The 17110-nt window shown below is 34.7% G+C and overlaps 2 protein-coding genes across 2 annotated transcripts; one reads left to right on the forward strand and one right to left on the reverse strand.

The window, feature by feature from the left end:
- Positions 1–1017: 1017 nt before the first annotated feature.
- On the forward strand, positions 1018–7429 carry LOC120137522. The gene is made up of 10 exons (XM_039153254.1): positions 1018–1292; positions 2091–2153; positions 2245–2326; positions 2412–2492; positions 2644–2722; positions 2906–2948; positions 3087–3196; positions 3353–3422; positions 6969–7051; positions 7134–7429. The coding sequence occupies exons 1-10, from the start codon at positions 1107–1109 to the stop codon at positions 7162–7164; spliced, it is 828 nt and encodes a 275-aa protein (XP_039009185.1). The 5' UTR covers positions 1018–1106; the 3' UTR covers positions 7165–7429.
- Positions 7430–8885: 1456 nt separating this feature from the next.
- Positions 8886–14084, reverse strand: LOC120137521 (inactive protein kinase SELMODRAFT_444075). Its single transcript, XM_039153253.1, is given in 11 exon segments — positions 8886–9269; positions 9272–9353; positions 9731–9880; positions 10038–10185; positions 10274–10350; positions 10643–10803; positions 11266–12308; positions 12443–12537; positions 12630–12775; positions 13147–13531; positions 13935–14084. Coding segments are annotated over 10 exon segments (2217 nt in total). The 5' UTR covers positions 13331–13531; positions 13935–14084; the 3' UTR covers positions 8886–9138.
- Positions 14085–17110: the final 3026 nt, after the last annotated feature.

Here is a 17110-nt window from a genome sequence, read left to right on the forward strand (position 1 = left end):
ATTAGTATTCACTGATAGAATTATGATCATTTGAAGACTTATTGTTTAATGACAAGTTTTATGTTATTATTTGGGTTAACTATCCTCAAAGTTTTGAATTCATTCCTAGCTTTTAAATGTTTTAGTTTCATCTCTAAATTATGACTATCATTTTAAATTAGTCTAAACTTTGGAACATTTCAATTTTATTCTCAAATGATGACCTGCGTTCTAAACTAATTTTAACATTCCAATTTCATCTCAAACTATACTTATATACTAATCACATATTTGCTAATAAAATCGTTAGGTTCAATTATTATATGTTTGTAAAACAAAATTTAAGTTAAACTACGGTTGAAACTAATTATATATATGGATGAATTTAGGGATGAAATTGAAATATTTAAAAGTTTGGGAATTAATTTTAAAATATAATTATAGTTTCAGGATGAATTTGAATGCTTAAAACTTTAAGGATCAATTTAGAATGATAATCATAGTCTAGGGTAAAATTGAAATATTTAAAGTTTAAGGATTAATTTAAAATGAAAATTATAATTTGAGGACATATGATACAATTAACTTTTATTATTTTAATATTTTTACTATGAATTTCAATTTATGAACGTGTGTTTGATTAGTTTATGTGCATATTTACATAAATATATATATCTTTAACATGTGTCATGTACGATATTTTGTTAATAAAATTTGTATATTTATTTATTTATTTATTTTGATTTTGGATAACATGAACGGGAAATGTTTAAAAAAGTTACCATATAAATAAAATCACTTCCTATATTGTTTTAAAATGTATTTTTCACATGACGCAAAAGGATAACATTTTGATTAATAATATTATTTACATGTCATTTTAATGAAAGAATTTGAAATAATATTATTTTAATATATGTTGTTTAATTTTTTAAAAAATAATATTGTTTAATTAAAAAAACAATTTCAGTGAAAACAAATAAAAAAAGTTTTGTTACTTTTTAATCTTCACAATTTTCAGTTATAAGCCCCCGAAGGCTGAAACTCTCCAGACTAATCGTCTCCACCGCCGGCCACCACGCTATCTGAAAATCATAGCCGCGAGAGGTCTCCACTATAAGAATCCAATGGCTCGGCCGCCATACGAATTCGACCCCTATTACCTTCAACCTGACCAAGACCGTAACTTGATCAACACACTCTTCATTTCGGGGCTCCCGGACGACGTCAAGGCTCGTGAGATTCACAACCTATTTCGACGACGCGCTGGCTTCGATTATTGTCAACTCAAATACACTGGCCGTGGCAACCAGGTAAATTAGCATTTCTAATTTTCGCCAATCCTTTGATTTCTGTTTGGTTTTCGAGAAATTTATCCATTCGTAGCAGTGAACATGGTAATAAGGCCCGGAGCTTAGGGCAATCTTCTTATTTATTAACTTAAGGAAATATGAAGGTGTTTCGAATTTACAAGTAGTTAAATTTTGGAGTTATTTAGGTAGAAATTTGATAAGCAATGTAAAGTTTAGGCCTTCTATTGCTAGCTAATTTTGCTACTTGCTTCTTCTTTTTTCAGAAATCTTACTTTTTTATATGGAACTGTGCTGTTTGAGTTTCTGTTACATTTGAACTATCTGTTTAGCCATTTTTTTAGAAAGAAAAGGCGGCGTCATTATTGCTATCTAATGATGGTATTGACCAATTTTGGTATGCTTGTGAACTCAGCCTTTTGTGTTATGATCACATCATTGTTCAATATTTCTTCCGTGGTTCTTCGATGAAGGAACACTTATTGAGAACATAAATACAAAGGGGAATATTAATGTTGCAGTTCCATTTGTATGGTACTTGTTTTTTTTGTTTTTTGTACAAAGCTTGGGGAATTGGGGATGGGGGAAAGGTTAGGGATGCTGGGATTCTTATCCCGGACTTGTTGGAGGCGACCTCTGAAGTATGTCTACATGAATTGACCGGGCTAATCTCTAAGTTGACCTCTTTATACTCTTCGAGACTTGTGTATTACTAAGCAGAAGTTTGTTGTTGTTTGCATTTTTAAGAGAAATAGTACTTGGAGAAATAAAATAACAGGGGACTGCATCTTATGACCGCAGGTTGTTGCATTTGCTACCTTTCTAAATCATCAATCTGCAATTGCTGCAATGCACGCATTAAATGTGAGTATAATTGCTTAAAAATAGTTGTTGAAGCTTTTGGAGATTTCTATGACCTTATATTATGTTGGTTCTTTTGATTGACCATATTTAGGGTGTGAAGTTTGATCCCCAAGCGGGATCTGTTTTGCATATTGAAATAGCCAGATCAAACTCAAGGAGAAAACGTAAACCAGGTAGATAATGTCTTAAATTGCTCATGTGGTTGAAACATCAATGGTATGCATCTCCAAAACTATTAAGGATTCTTGACTTGCTCAGGTAGTGGTCCATATGTTGTTATTGATAATAGAACCAAGGCCTCAGCTAATAATAATACCCAGGAAACATCAAGTGATGATGGTAAGCTCATACAATCATCCTCTCTGCATTTTCCCTATTTATTGTGTTAAAAGAGGAAGTGCATATCTATGGGCTCTTCATGTGGGAGCCTCTGCACTCTTACCATGGTCGTTTATCACCTACTCATGTTATCAAGATTTTTTATCTTCAGGAGACGGTGACTCTGAAGGACCATCTGGGGCTGACAATGTTGATTCTTCAAACAATGATGAATTGCAAACTGTAAAGAGGTTGAAAACTCTATGGAGATACATTAATTTTTCAATTAAAAGTAAATGTTTTAAGCTTCATGTCTAGCACGACCAGTATAGAAAGCTTCATACTACTAGTTATAATGAGAAGCTTGTTTTTAATTAGTTGTGTTGAACTTTTATTGGATATCTAAGTTTAGCTTATGGTATGGTGATGTGCAGTGATACGGTACTGGATCCAGAACGCACTGTACCAGTTGCAAATGTAAGTTAAATGTAAACCACTTACATCTTGGTTCCATCATGAATCACTAGATAAGCATTCAAAACTATTTTATATAAAGTACACATGATGTAACCAAGAAAGAATGATAAGTTAAACTTAATTTCATTGCTATTACAGGAGCAGTTGGAAAGGACTGTCAATGAAGGGGCTCAACCATGCTCCACTTTGTTCATAGCAAATCTAGGTCCAAATTGCTCTGAATATGAACTGAAGGAAGTTATATCTAAGTAAGCTGTGGTTCTAATCCTTAGGTGCTAGTAATATATTTTGTTGAAAATGTTCTCTGTTAGAACCAAATTCCGAATTTTGTAATTTTTTTCCTCTGAGCACATCCTTACCATCGTGTAAGAGTAGTTGATTTCATTCTCATTTTACCGGCCCAGGTATCCTGGATTCAATATGCTCAAGATTCGGGCTAAAGGAGGAATGCCAGTTGCATTTGCTGATTTTGAGGTATCCAAACTTGATACCTGTAATTCATAGACCTTGAGATTCACAGCATAACCCTTTCATTACAATACACACTATCTTATTGATTCCCATGAATCATATTTAAATTTAGGATAATTAAACTCTTTGTTTTTCCCATATTGTGTGTATTTTGGACCATATTAGAAATTTGGAAGCATTATAAAACCTTGAATGTAAAATATACTCAAGTTTTTTGCAAAAACATACACTGCAAGACTGGTTGATAATGTAGAAAGAGTGTTTAAAACTTAAAGTAGAAAAGAAGAAAGCAAAATAGGTGATAAATGCACACTTGTATTATGTGATACTGAGAAGTATTTTTGCAAGAAAGTAACCAACAAACATAACAGCAAGCATCTCTTTTTTTTGATAGGAATAGTAGGCCTCAATAAAACCCCCTTCGTGATTAACGGAACTTAAAAATAGTTCCTTAATTCGCAAAAGGAGGAAAAGAGTGCCCTAGGATTTCATTAACCTCAAATATAACAAAGTAATACAAACTAATCTCCCTCAAGAGATACAAAACCAGAAAGAAACAGCCCTTAACAGAACATAATTCAACCAATACCAGCCTTAGCTAGGACATCCGCCTCTATATTGGTTGTCCTACTAACCCAACTAATAAAACCTTCATAAACACTAAGCTTTTGAATAATGTCTTTAACAATTTGAACATAAACAACAGGACAAGAAACCACATCCTTAACCCAGCCAATTGCCACCTTACTATCACTCTCAATAATCAATCTATCTTTAAACCTATGGCGAATAGATTCATAAAAATCTAAACCCTTTAGGATAGCCTTCAATTCCATTAAAGTTGGGGGCCCCGGACCATCAGGCTCTTTGAAGGAGCCAAGGATCGAACCAGACATGTCTTTCAAAATACCACCTAAACCACTCCTCTTCCAATCACTCGAAGTAGCCGCATCCACATTAAGTTTAATAAAACCCTTTGGAGGAGGGGACCAAGGAAACATGGTTGAAATCCGATTAGAATGGGACGAGTAGGAATCCACTAATGAAGGGTCAGCAATAAGATCATCCTTGGAAATAGTAATCTGAGTTTCCTTAGCTAGAAACCATGAAGCAAGCCTGCACCTTGCTAGAAAGAAAATTTCTGCTCGATCAAGCTTCCCTCCTTCAAACACTATAAAATTCCTGGTCTTCCAAATTGTCCATAAAACAGCTCCAGGGATAAATGACCAGATAAGAGAGTTGGTCTTCAAGTCATTCCAAGCCAATAGGAATCTTTTAGCATCTGCATGAAAAACAGACTGAAAATTCCAATAGCCCAAGAATTTCATCCAAATTGGCCAAACAACCGAACAGGAAAAAAATAAATGCGATGAAGACTCTTCTTCTAGATTACAAAAAGAACACAAAGTATCATTTAGAACACCTCTCTTAACCAGAGCTGCCTTCACTGCCAACTTCTTTAAGATTACTTGCCAAAGAAAAGTCTCTACTCTTGGAGGCAACAGACCCCTCCAAACAATAGACTTCCAAAATTTAGCTTCCTCCGAATCGGGAGAACCCGAATAAGATATATTGACACATGATTTCACAGTGAAAACCCCTTCTCCAGTCCCCTTCCAAAACAGTCCATCAGCAGCATCGGCAGAAATAGAAAAATCAGAGATAACAGCCATCAAATTTGCCCATTGCTCAAATTCCCAGTCATTCAACTCTCTTCTCAGCTGAACGTTCCAAAACCAGCCCCCTGAACTGAACTCCCCAAACTGAAATAATCTTCTTGTTTTGTTCACTGCAATAGAGAATAGTCTAGGGAACAATACCATCAAAGGATGATCCATTTCCCAATTGTCTTGCCAAAACCGAATGTTCCTCCTATTGCCAATTTTATAGCTATATTTGCCTCTGATACTACAGCCCAACGAATCAGCTTTATAATGATTACTCACCATAGCTCTCCACATCCAAGAAAATTTAGGAGAAACTTTACTGTCGAACTGCATCAAGGAAGGGTCCAATTTATATTTGATTCAGAGCATTTCCCTCTAAACCGCCTTCCTCTCAATAGCAAACCTCCAAGCCCACTTTTCCAAAAGTGCCCTATTCACCACATTTAAATTAGGAACCCCCAAGCCTCCTTCAATTTTTGGTTTACAAACGTCTGACCAGCTTACCCAATGGATTTCTTTTTCCCATCTCCACCACCCCATAAAAAATTTGACATAATAGAATTTAGAGTCTTGTAAACTGAAGCTGGAACCTTGAACATTGACAAAAAGTATATAGGGAGTGAGCTTAGGACTGATTTAATTAGAACTAGCCTGCCTGCCAGTGACAGAGAGGAGCCTTTCCAGCCCGCTAACCTCTTATTAAAGCTTTGAACCACTGGATCCCATAGAATGTTGGAGTTCCTATGTGGACCTAGAGGGAGTCCCAAATATTCTGAGGGAAAAGAACCCATTGAACATCCAATCATAGCTGCCCAATCCTTAATTTCCTCTTCCTTTAAGTTCACCCCAAATAATTTACACTTCTTCAAGTTCAGCTGAAGACCAGAAATAATCTCAAACACTCGAAGCACCCTCTTTACATTCAAGATCTGTTTTTTCGACGCACACAGAACATAATAAGGTCGTCAACAAATTGCAGATGAGTTAAATTAAAATTCCTCTCCTCTTTTCTAATGACCAAACCCGAAAAAAGCCCTCCTGAAACAGCCTTAAGTATTAATAAATTCAAGAGTTCCCCAACTATATTGAACAACAATGGAGACAAGAACAGCCCTGCCGAAGACCCTTCGCCATTGGAATTTCCTCGGTAGGAACCCTGTTCACCAAAACTGAAACAGTTGTGATGTGATACATTTCGAAATCCAACCTATCCATCTAGAACCAAAGCCCATTTCCTTCATTATTCTGAACAAATAGGCCAGTCAAGAGTATCATATGCCTTCTTGAAATCAGCCTTAAAAACACAACCTTTTAAATCATTCTTCCTCCAAAAGTCAATCCCTTCATTGGCTATAAGAGAACAGTCCAGGATTTGCCGACCGGGGATAAAAGCGAATTGATTGGACTGATCAAATCTGAAATGCAGCTCCTAAGTCTTCTTGACAGACATTTAGAGAGTGTCTTATACAATCCACCAACTAAGCTTATAGGTCTAAAATCGTCCAGACCACCAATGTTTGAAATCTTTGGAATAAGAGTGATGAATGTGTGATTTACTCCATGTTCCCATTCCTTCCCCAAGTAAAAATTATGAAAGAATTTCATAATATCTACCTTAAGGACCTGCCAAAACCTCTTGAAAAATCCCAGATTAAAGCCATCAGGACCCGAGCTTTGTTACTACCACAAGACTTCACAACATCCCAAACTTCCTCCTCAGAAAACTCCTGCTCTAAGAACTGATTCTGCTCCTAATAAATTCTGGGAAAATCCAGTTTCAGATCATCAATTTGAACAATTTACAGAATAACAATGTTGTATCTTAAATTTTTAATGCCCTGTCTTGTTAAGCTCTCTCTCGTTTTCTGTCATTGCATCACAGCAAATAGAACAAGCCACTAAAGTGCTAACAGATCTCCAGAGCAGCCTGTTGCCTTCATCAGACCGAGGCGGCATGCACATAGAGTACATATAACTGCCTTGAATACTATTGTCCGGTAGACTCATTCAATGGTAATCGAATAACATATCTTAATGGTTTTTGTAGATATGCAAGGTCCAAGATGAGGAAGCACTAGGAAAATGGGAATGGAGCTGGCGGACTTGCACAAAATGGTTCAGAAGGGCACTATCCCAGTTGTATTATAAAAGCAAAGCAGTCTCGTGACGCCATTTGAAGGGTGACTTAACTTTCCTACATTGTAAAGGCTAACTTATTACTACCCTCATTTCTGATATCATCAAATTAAACCTTATTCTCATAAATCATTTTGTTGCGAACCCTGGAAAAATGGGAAAAGGCAATTTCAGTGCATTCATGAAATGGATACAAACTTATTCACCAGGCAAACTGTTTCACTTTTTTTTGCATGAATGGCCAGATTCTGGTTATGTTGCTGTGGACTTGAGTGTGCAATTTCATTGTTGAATTACATGTCTATGGATTGTTCAACCAGTTGAACCGAGAGCCAACTGGTTGGGTAGTTCAACCATATATAGGTCGAATCCGGTAAAGTACCAGAACTTGAAAGATTGGTCTAAGGTATACTAGTGGTATTGGAACGAAAGTTAAAAACAGACAGTTGAAGTTTTTCATAGTAGTATGAATATTCAACCGAATGAGTCAAAAAAATTTGAGTTATTCAAGTTGATTAGTTTTATTTTATAACTTAAATTTTATTTAATTTTTTTTAAGTCTAGTTGTTAATTTTTTATTTAAATTTAATTATAAATATTTATAATGTTACACTAATTTAATTTTAATTTAAGCAGTATTCTATAAACATATAAGATACACATATTTTCATATATGATATAATTTGTTAAAGGATTTTACTCAAACTTTAAAATCAATCTATTAATTTATAAATATTTTTTGAATTAGTTGAATTCTACTTTTAACTCGATCTGAATTTAAAAAAATTTTGAGTCAAATTTATAAAATTACAAGTATAGTTAAATCGAGCTTTTTAGAATTAAATCAAGTTAAAAAAATTCAATTTTTTCCAAGTTGAATTTTGTTCATCTCTATTTCATAGGCGTTCGTTTATCATCCATTGACCTATTCATCAGATTTTTTTTCCCTGGAAATGGGGCTAACGCTACACTGAAATTTATGAAACGGCTAAGATTTCACAAAAGAAAGATTGATTGTTCAAAACCAGACCAAACCAACAGCAAAGGACAAATGTACGTTCGATCATCGTCATGTTACAGAGGATAACATCAAGACAACAGAACCAACGAACCCCAATGGCTTCACTTGTGTCAAAGCACCCCATTAAAGAAAGGGTAAAACAAATTCAATTGCTTTTACCTTCTGGATGACCCATCTTTCTGCAACCTTCAGACTTGTCATCATAAGAAAAACATGCAATGCAAAGGTAACTTTCCATGTTATTGAAAAGGATGTTCCACCATCTTTCTTGAATGCAAAGACAAAATTACAGACCAGTTTTATTTGTTTGCTTTGCCCGTTTCGGTCTGCACAAAAACCAAACAATGGGGAAAGAAAAACCAGTCTTTTACCCTGAACTGCTCACCAATAAAAGATTCAAAGCAACCGGTCCCTCCCCTGTGCCTTTGCACTATCAAACAAAACCCTGAACCCACATGCATGTGAAAGAGGGGCTAAACTGTATGGTCAACATCCATGTCATCATTTTTATGGTCTATCTTCTGTCTATGTACAAATCTGGGTTCTTTGAAAGTAAAATGTGCCTTACAATTGCACCAATATCGAGCATAAAGATCAGATTACTTGAATTTATAGTGCACAAAGCATGTAAAAGAGAGGGAAAGAAGCAAATTTCACAAGCTGATTCATTGATTTAATTAGAGGCATATTCACCATAGCTTTTGAAAATGGGCATTTCCAAAACGAATTACAAAAACTCACTAAGAACCTTGCTTCCAATGCTAATACTACTGCTGCTGCTATACAAAAGCAAAATCTAAACTTGGAAAGAGAAAAGATACTACTAAAACTTGGAAGGCCACATATGTAACATATATAGCTTACCGTACGATAAAGAAACCGGTAAGTGAGCCTTTTACAAATGATCTTCACATGAAGGCCGCCTTGTTCCCGGCCTTAGTCCTTCGAGGGAGAGCTTTCCACTGAACCCCTCTAATGAATTGCTAGTTAGCGGTCCACTGTGATGCCATTGTTGCTCTGTCCATAACGGCCACTACGGTTGCCAACATCATAACTTGGAGATGAGTAATTTGCATTCATGAGCACATCACCTTCCAAAATGCGGAGCACCTGTTCCAAAAAGTATTCAACCAATCAATGAAAAATTCCAAATCTTATTGAGCAGTGACTTCAAAATTCATGATTTGAAAAGGAAGAGTTTTTAAGGCATTGGTTCCAAATAAATTACATTATAAGCATATAATATGATATCTAACCATTTGTCTTCCATTCCAAATATTAAATAGGAAAATATACAGCTAGAAAAATAACAATCAGAGCCGATTTATTATTTGAATAGACATTTCAACACAGCTTCAAAAATCAAACCATATTGTGTTGAGTTCGCATTGATTTTAAGGCGACAAAGATCGTGTATAAAAATAGCAATACAGAAACAGTATATTGCAGGTAAAATATGTCTCATCTGGTATAATGTTTCTCATTACCTGAGACATGCGAGGCCTAGAATGAGGATCCCGCCTTACGCATATTGATGCAGCATGAAGCATGCAATAGACCTCGTGTTCAGAATAGCGATTTTCCAATCTGGGGTCCACCAGTTCATCTATAGCATATTCTTCCAAAAGTGGACGTGCCTATTCAAGATTGTAACACAAGAATTAAGTAATCTTGTTTTGGCCCTTCATTCCTATGGCAAATGGCACCGTGTATTTTAAAAATTGTTCTTAAAGTTACATAGAAGTAAAGACTAGTATCTTGTAGCAAGATATACAAGAAGAGTTTCAAAATTACCCATTCAGTTAGACATTGCTGGCCCTTTGGCCTATTAAGGTCCACGGCTTTCCGTCCAGTAACTAGTTCAATTAACACCACTCCAAAGGAATATACATCGGCTTTTTCTGTGATTTGACCACTTTGAGCATATTCAGGAGCCAAATACCTATATCACAGTATAAAACATTGTTGAATTCTGCAATGGCACACAGGGAAGGTAAATTATACAATGGGAAAAGGTTTTTGAATAATACCCAAATGTTCCAATCACTCTGGTTTCCACTCCAGTATCGCCATCAGGTTGCCATCTTGCAAGGCCAAAATCACCAACCTGTCAAAAACAAAACTGAATGAACACCGAAAAGATACAACCATTCAAGAAAGCTATAAAAGGTTTAGTTACACTAATGGCTTCTCTTTTTTTAAAAAAAAAATTCAAGGTGATAAGATTGGATATTAAAATAATTATTTTAATAGTTTTCACATAAATAATATTTTACTACAACAAAAAGGAAAAACAAAAGGATTCTCTCTAATGTTGATGCAAGAAATAATGAATGAAGATCTTTTGGCTTGTAAATACCAATTCAAAACCATGCAGAAGAGTTAGAAACTATGCATACCAAAGGTTCAAAATCATGGGTGATGAGGATGTTGTTCGGACGCATGTCACGGTGCACAATGCAGCCAACTCTGCATTCTTCATGAAGATATCTCAGACCTCTAGCAGCTCCTACTGCAATCTTTTGCCGTGCGGACCATTCTAGAGGCTCCCGATGGCGCCCTGAAAGACGTGAATTTATGCTACAGTCAAAACCATGATATATATAGAAGCAAATTTAAGTATGACAATTTTTTTTTCTTCCTAGATGCTTGATTCTGATTATGTTAAACCTAGCTGCAAGTAACTTCAGCTATCATTAGTTTTTGAGTTTTCATTTACTCTCCTTAAAGTATGTTGGGGGGCAAGTCAGGGTAGAGGGTAAACTGGTTGCAGAACACTTTTTTCCAATTCAATCACCAAATCCTAACGGTTAGGAAAATTACGGAAACACATTTTCAATATACAAAGATTACATGGTCTTTTAAGTCTCAAAGCCATCACAGCAAACCCTTTGAAGGGACCAACATGATGACTGTATCAAGTTAATTGGTTACTTGGTAAGGGCCAATAATAAGCACATATATATCACAGTTGCATTAGATCAACATGAAAATTTTATTCTACTTAAACTGAAAGAAATACCATATAGATGAGAATCCAGAGATCCATTGCATATGTACTCATATACCAGCAAGCGCCTTCTATCCTCGATGCAGAATCCAATCAGCATAACAACATTCCTGTGCTGAGCACAGCTCAGAACTTCAACCTCTGAGCAAAACTCAACATCTCCTTGAGAACTAGCCAATTTATGTTGCTTGACTGCAATTGCCTGGCCATCAGGGAGTAGTCCTCTATGAACAGATCCAAACCCACCCTCAGCCAAGAAATTAGCTTGTGAAAACCCACCAGTTGCAAGCTCCAATTCAGCATAGGTAAACCACCTTGGTGGTTTTCCAAATACAGGTGCCTTATGCTGACATATTGAACACAATGGAGGAGGGCCAGGAGGGGCATTTCTCAATAATGAAACTGCTTCCCTCACGTTTCCACTAAATTCAGTATCACTCCTAAAGCTTGACATTCCAATGCCAGCCTCTCTATCAAGTTTCGAAAATTTCTCCAGCAAAGCTTTCGTTGTTGAAGCTTGAGCTCCATCATGAGCTCTTCCTGAAGTTTCTTCAAGGCGTTGTGAGGATTGATGATGAGAAGTAAGATACTCTGTTATCCATGGTTGGAACCTTAAACTCGTTGAAGATAAGGATAAATTTTCACTCTCTGAATCTGAACCACATTCATCAATATCCTGAATTTCTTTAATGACCAATGATTCCTCCTTCTTCAGGTTTCTATTCCCTTCCGAGTTGAAAAATGGAGAAGTGCCTGGATCAGAGCTTGACACTGAAGAAGTTCCTGCTTCAGTAGCAGTAAATGGTGTCCCGAGCTCTGGACTACTCGTGGGAGTGACAACTGGCCCTCGAATAGAACTGGATGATGCGTCTTTGTTTTGGGGATACTTTTCGGATGCTTCATCTCTTGCAGAATTTAACTGACGAGAAGCTTCAGTTTCCTTCTCGGGTGATCCAACCAAATTTAAGCGGAGAACTTTTGCCTGTGAATTTTTCATAACCACAATGTTGCATTGCAACTCCTCAATGCACCGTTTTTCCTCGTGCTTGAGGTGCCTATAAAATCCAAGAAACAAAGACAAAAGGATGGGGGATATTCAAAGTGTGAGTATATACCATTTTAGATCAAACACGAGGAAAATGGGAAAAGGTAAAGAAGCGAAGAAAAAATAGAGGAAATGGGATGTTACTTGTCCAATACGACCCAACTAGCTAGGGCTCGCTTGGCCTCAGAAGCCACTGCTCCAGATGGTGATCCAGAAGTAATTTTTATCTTGACATTGATCTGCACGGGTTGAGTTGGGAAACAAAACCTTAGAAGGGAAGGACATTTAGATACAACAGTATCTACTCTAGCACCCAGAGCAAGTTATTTACCTTGTTTGGATCATAAACATCATGAAGCTGGAGAATCATTTGGGAACAGGAATCAGTGATATCAGATTTTTGCTCTGAATTTGATCCTGCATGAGACTTCCTACTGGCACAATCCCCAACAAATATTGGAAAACTCCATTTTCTACCTGTAGGAGTACAAGCGTTTACCCGAAAAGCAGGGGTTACAGAAGAAAATGAAGATAAAGAGGATTTTTCATAAGTTAAACACCACAATTGTTCCTAATTATGATCCTTTCAAGCCTTGATCACATTTCTCTGTGCCAAGACATAACTTACCATGCTCATCGAAACAAGAAACACTAACTTCTTCGGACAAACACTAATTGTGCAACGAAGTATAACCAAACCACTTGGACAGGAGGTTCAAAGGTTACCATGTGCAGTAATCAATGTTTTCAAAGCTCGATAAATAACATAAATCACTATAACCATGAGAAGTGATACAGAAAATATTACAGGTAGAATAAAAACCAGTAAAAGAACAAGACAATAGTACCTGATCCAGGGGAAGGAACAACAACAAGCAATGTAATGCAATCTCCAGGTTGAACAACATGAGTCAAAGCCCACACTAGAGCAGTCTTAGGAATTTCTTTCGATGCCTTAACAGCAACCACAACTTTCTTGGCCACATTCGAGCCGCCTTTCTCCTGTTTCCCCTTCTTCTGTTCTAGACTCATTTGGCACCAACAAATTTCTACAAAACTTTCCTCACTTAACAGATTCAACACTCAAAAACCAATTACCATTGTAGAAGCCAAAACAACAAGTCTTAAAAAGGCACAAACAAAACAAAACATCTGCATTATTGATATGCCCCCACCATATTGGCTTCTAGGACAAGTACGACCGACATGGCTAACTATTTCATTCCAGATAATCTCCAGAGAGACAGAGAGACACCAGCATCCAGGACAAGACCCTTTTCACTAATTCACATGAACTCCTCATAATTGGTCACCCTCCAATGAAAAAGAAAACCCATTTTCCTAATTGTAAATTTGAAGAAGACCTAGCTACTAGCCTTTGTCTCTGAAAAAACAAGAAAAAAAGTCCTTCAGCTTATTAGGCACTGGATTAAGAAGATAACCATTGTTTGACTGCAAAACGACAGCAACCCTACAAGTGAACTTCAAAACATCCAATCAACACAACTAGCTTTAGTTCTTCTTTTTTTTTTTTTTTGGATAACTAGGGATCAACTCTTGGGGTCAGCAGAAAAGCTACAAAACAAGAAGAAAATTGAACTGAGAAATTTCGGATACAAAAGATCAGTTTTCCCACCTTTTTTTTCTTGTTCAATTCTTTATAGAAACAGAACAAAAATTCAGCCGTTCGATTCTTTTGTGTAAGCGTCCATACAAAGATGATCAAATCACAATGATTGGTATATGATTGCCAGGGAACAGCTTTCTCGGCAGATGGATTTGACTATTGAATATCACATCCGGAACCGTAAAAAGAAAAAGAGGAAGCACCGTTTTTAAGCCACAAACCCCAAGTTCAAATCCAGCAAAAAAATGTACAAAATATAAAAAGAGATCAATACTTTAAAATTTAAACATACATTCAAAAGAAAAGAGAAAATAGTATGTTTGTTTGGCTAGAAAATGCAAGAAAACAACAAGAACAACCAGAATTACCAAACTAACAACATGGTTTCCCCCCTTCTTTTCAGTAAACAAAACCCATAACGACAAACCATCGGAATCATAGAAAAGAGTAAGAAAACGTAAGAAAACAAAATCAGATCCCTTGCAACTCTTTGAATCGAAAAATAATAATAATAAAGATCACTTAAGCCCAGACGTGCCATTGATTTTAATATTCAAGGTTCATCAATCTTCTCATTAACTAAAACAATAGTGGACAAAACAACAGACATAAAAATACATTTAAAAATACAAACAAAGAAGAAGAGATACAAAGCCAAGCATTACCAGTTACCTTCCTTTAACGATCCAAACCCCATAAATTTGTTTTTAAACAAAAACCCAGACGCCCGTTGACAAAAAGGAAGCCACTTTCATTTGAAAAAAAAAAAGGAAAAAGAAAGGAAAGGATAACATTGTTGAAGAAAATATATATAAGAAAAAGACACGAAAAGATATGCATTTGTTTTCATTTAATTTTTTATTTATTTATTTTTACCTAAATTCTTCTTTCACATCGTCTGAGATGCAATAAAGGAAGAAGAAACAAAGCTTGAAGAACTAAATCAACTAAATACGGATAAATGTAATTGGTTCTTCATTTAAATACCAGAAAGAAGATTTTTCTACCAAAAAAACAATAAAGGAGAGCCAGAAAATGGATATATATTTTTTATAAGTTTTATTATAAAGTTTTATAAGTTTGATTTAAATCCGAACTAAGTGACATCAATGATAAAGAAATCGTTGTTATTCTTTGATAGATCGAGTTTAAATAGTATCTTTCTTGACAAATTTAAGTTTAAATAGTTGTGTTGTAGGGTGTCTTCCTCGATAATTTTAAGTTGAAATAATTGTGGTGGTAAGGTGTATGTATATTGTCAATAACTAAAAAAATTAACATGTGTTTATTTTATAATCATCTCATACTACTAATTAAAATAATCATAATTCTTGATTTAATAAAAATTAATATGTTTAAATTCAAAACTTTAAATCATGTATCAAATATTAAAATTTATAAAATTTTATATTTGAATCTATTAAGATTTTAAATGACTAAATTTAAAATTTAACAAACATATATGTATTTTATAATTTAGAACCAAATTTAAATATATAGATTCGTAATTCTTGTTTACATAAATGAAGTAATAAATATCATATTTTAATATCAAAATTTAAACTCAAAATCTAATCAACGTCTATAGCTTTGAGATAAACCAAAATAAATTAATATTCTAAATATTGAAATAGGATAAACATTTTAAATTATTAAATATAAAAAATATAATTCAAGGAATACAGGCTGTTTGTTTACCTCATAATAATTAAGAGTTGAATGATTTAAATGTTAAATGATTCAGATGCTCTGTATAATTAAGCTCTGAATATGACATGTTTTATAATGACTCTGAATCATTCATAATGTACTTCTGTACTGAATCATTCAGCACTTTTTACTGAATCAATCAGTACTAAATCATTCAGATATAAGAAACAAACGCGTTGATAGCTGTTTGATAAAAATTGTTGATTTTTATCCTCAATATTTAAAAGAAATACACAATTGTTTGATTTATTTTCTCGAAGTAAATGGAGGGAGAGAGAACGGTGATGGAACATGGAAGGTATAACGATATTACGAGAGTGCCCTTGAAGTTGGGTGGAATTTCGAGGAGATTGGGTTTTTATATTTTATTTTATTTTTAAATAATAAACTATATTTTAAAAGTATTAAGATTTCGGTAAATTATACTAATGACCACCCAACTATTATCCCTATTTATTTTGATCATTATTTTTGAATTCTTGTTAATCATACCACTAGACGTTAACATTTAACGAAAGTATTGATGTGATTGTTAATCAAAGTGATATAATTACACATTCGATCATCAATATTTATATATTCTATTAATTTAGTCATAATTTTAATTTAATTTAATAAAATTAATACCCAATTAGATCACAACGTGCCACAACTAAATTGAAAGATAATTTATTGATTTTAATTATTTTATTTTGTGTCCAATCAGGTGGTGAGTATTTGCAACCAAAAAAGGAATCGAACCAAAGACCTTTGGCACCCTTACACACACCTAAGTCGTTAGGCTATGCCATCCAATTGGTATATTTTCACACGGTTCTTAACCTTGAGGTCGTGGGATCGAGTTCCACGGAGGGCATTTCATAATTCGGAGGTCTCTTACGGAAGCTGCTCTCAATCTGGTGTTGGGGGTAGCCTACTATCTTACCTCCCCTTACCCCATACATATGGAAAAAATAGATAGCCATTTTCCCACTGAGGGTATTTCATAATTCGGAGGTCTCTTACGGAAGCTGCTCTCAACCTGGTGTTGGGGGTAGCCTACTATCTTACCTCCCCTTACCCCATACATATGGGAAAAAAGGACATCCATTTTTCACAACATTACGTATATAATTCTAGATAATGCTAATAATGAATCTAGGGAAAAAAAAGTTTACCAAATCTTTCGCTGCTTGCTTTCTTCTTCGTTAAGTCTGTTAACATGCGATTTTATAATTTTACATTTCAAATATTTTTTATTAATAATTATTTAAATATATATATATATATATATAATTATTAAATTATTTTAAAAATTAAATTAAATATAAAGAAATTATAAAAAAATAAATATATTTTAAAAATCTAAAATTTTCTTTTTTATTTAAAAACTTAATTTAATGATTATATATATATATATATATATATATATAATATTATAGATTTTAATCGAATATAAGACTAGATTTAATGATTAAGGTGTTTGCAATCTCTTT

Source organism: Hibiscus syriacus, unplaced genomic scaffold (assembly GCF_006381635.1).
Source record: "Hibiscus syriacus cultivar Baekdansim isolate YM2019G1 unplaced genomic scaffold, ASM638163v2 tig00110674_pilon, whole genome shotgun sequence".
NCBI classification, from domain to species: domain Eukaryota; kingdom Viridiplantae; phylum Streptophyta; class Magnoliopsida; order Malvales; family Malvaceae; genus Hibiscus; species Hibiscus syriacus.

Bases quoted from the DNA above. Each gene is read 5' to 3' on its own strand.
- LOC120137522 (XM_039153254.1), top strand. From the start codon at position 1,107: ATGGCTCGGCCGCCATACGAATTCGACCCCTATTACCTTCAACCTGAC. The intron at 2,327-2,411 runs GTAGATAATGTC...TGACTTGCTCAG, and splicing joins AAGGAGAAAACGTAAACCAG to GTAGTGGTCCATATGTTGTT. The intron at 3,423-6,968 runs GTATCCAAACTT...ATTGCATCACAG, and splicing joins TTGCATTTGCTGATTTTGAG to CAAATAGAACAAGCCACTAA.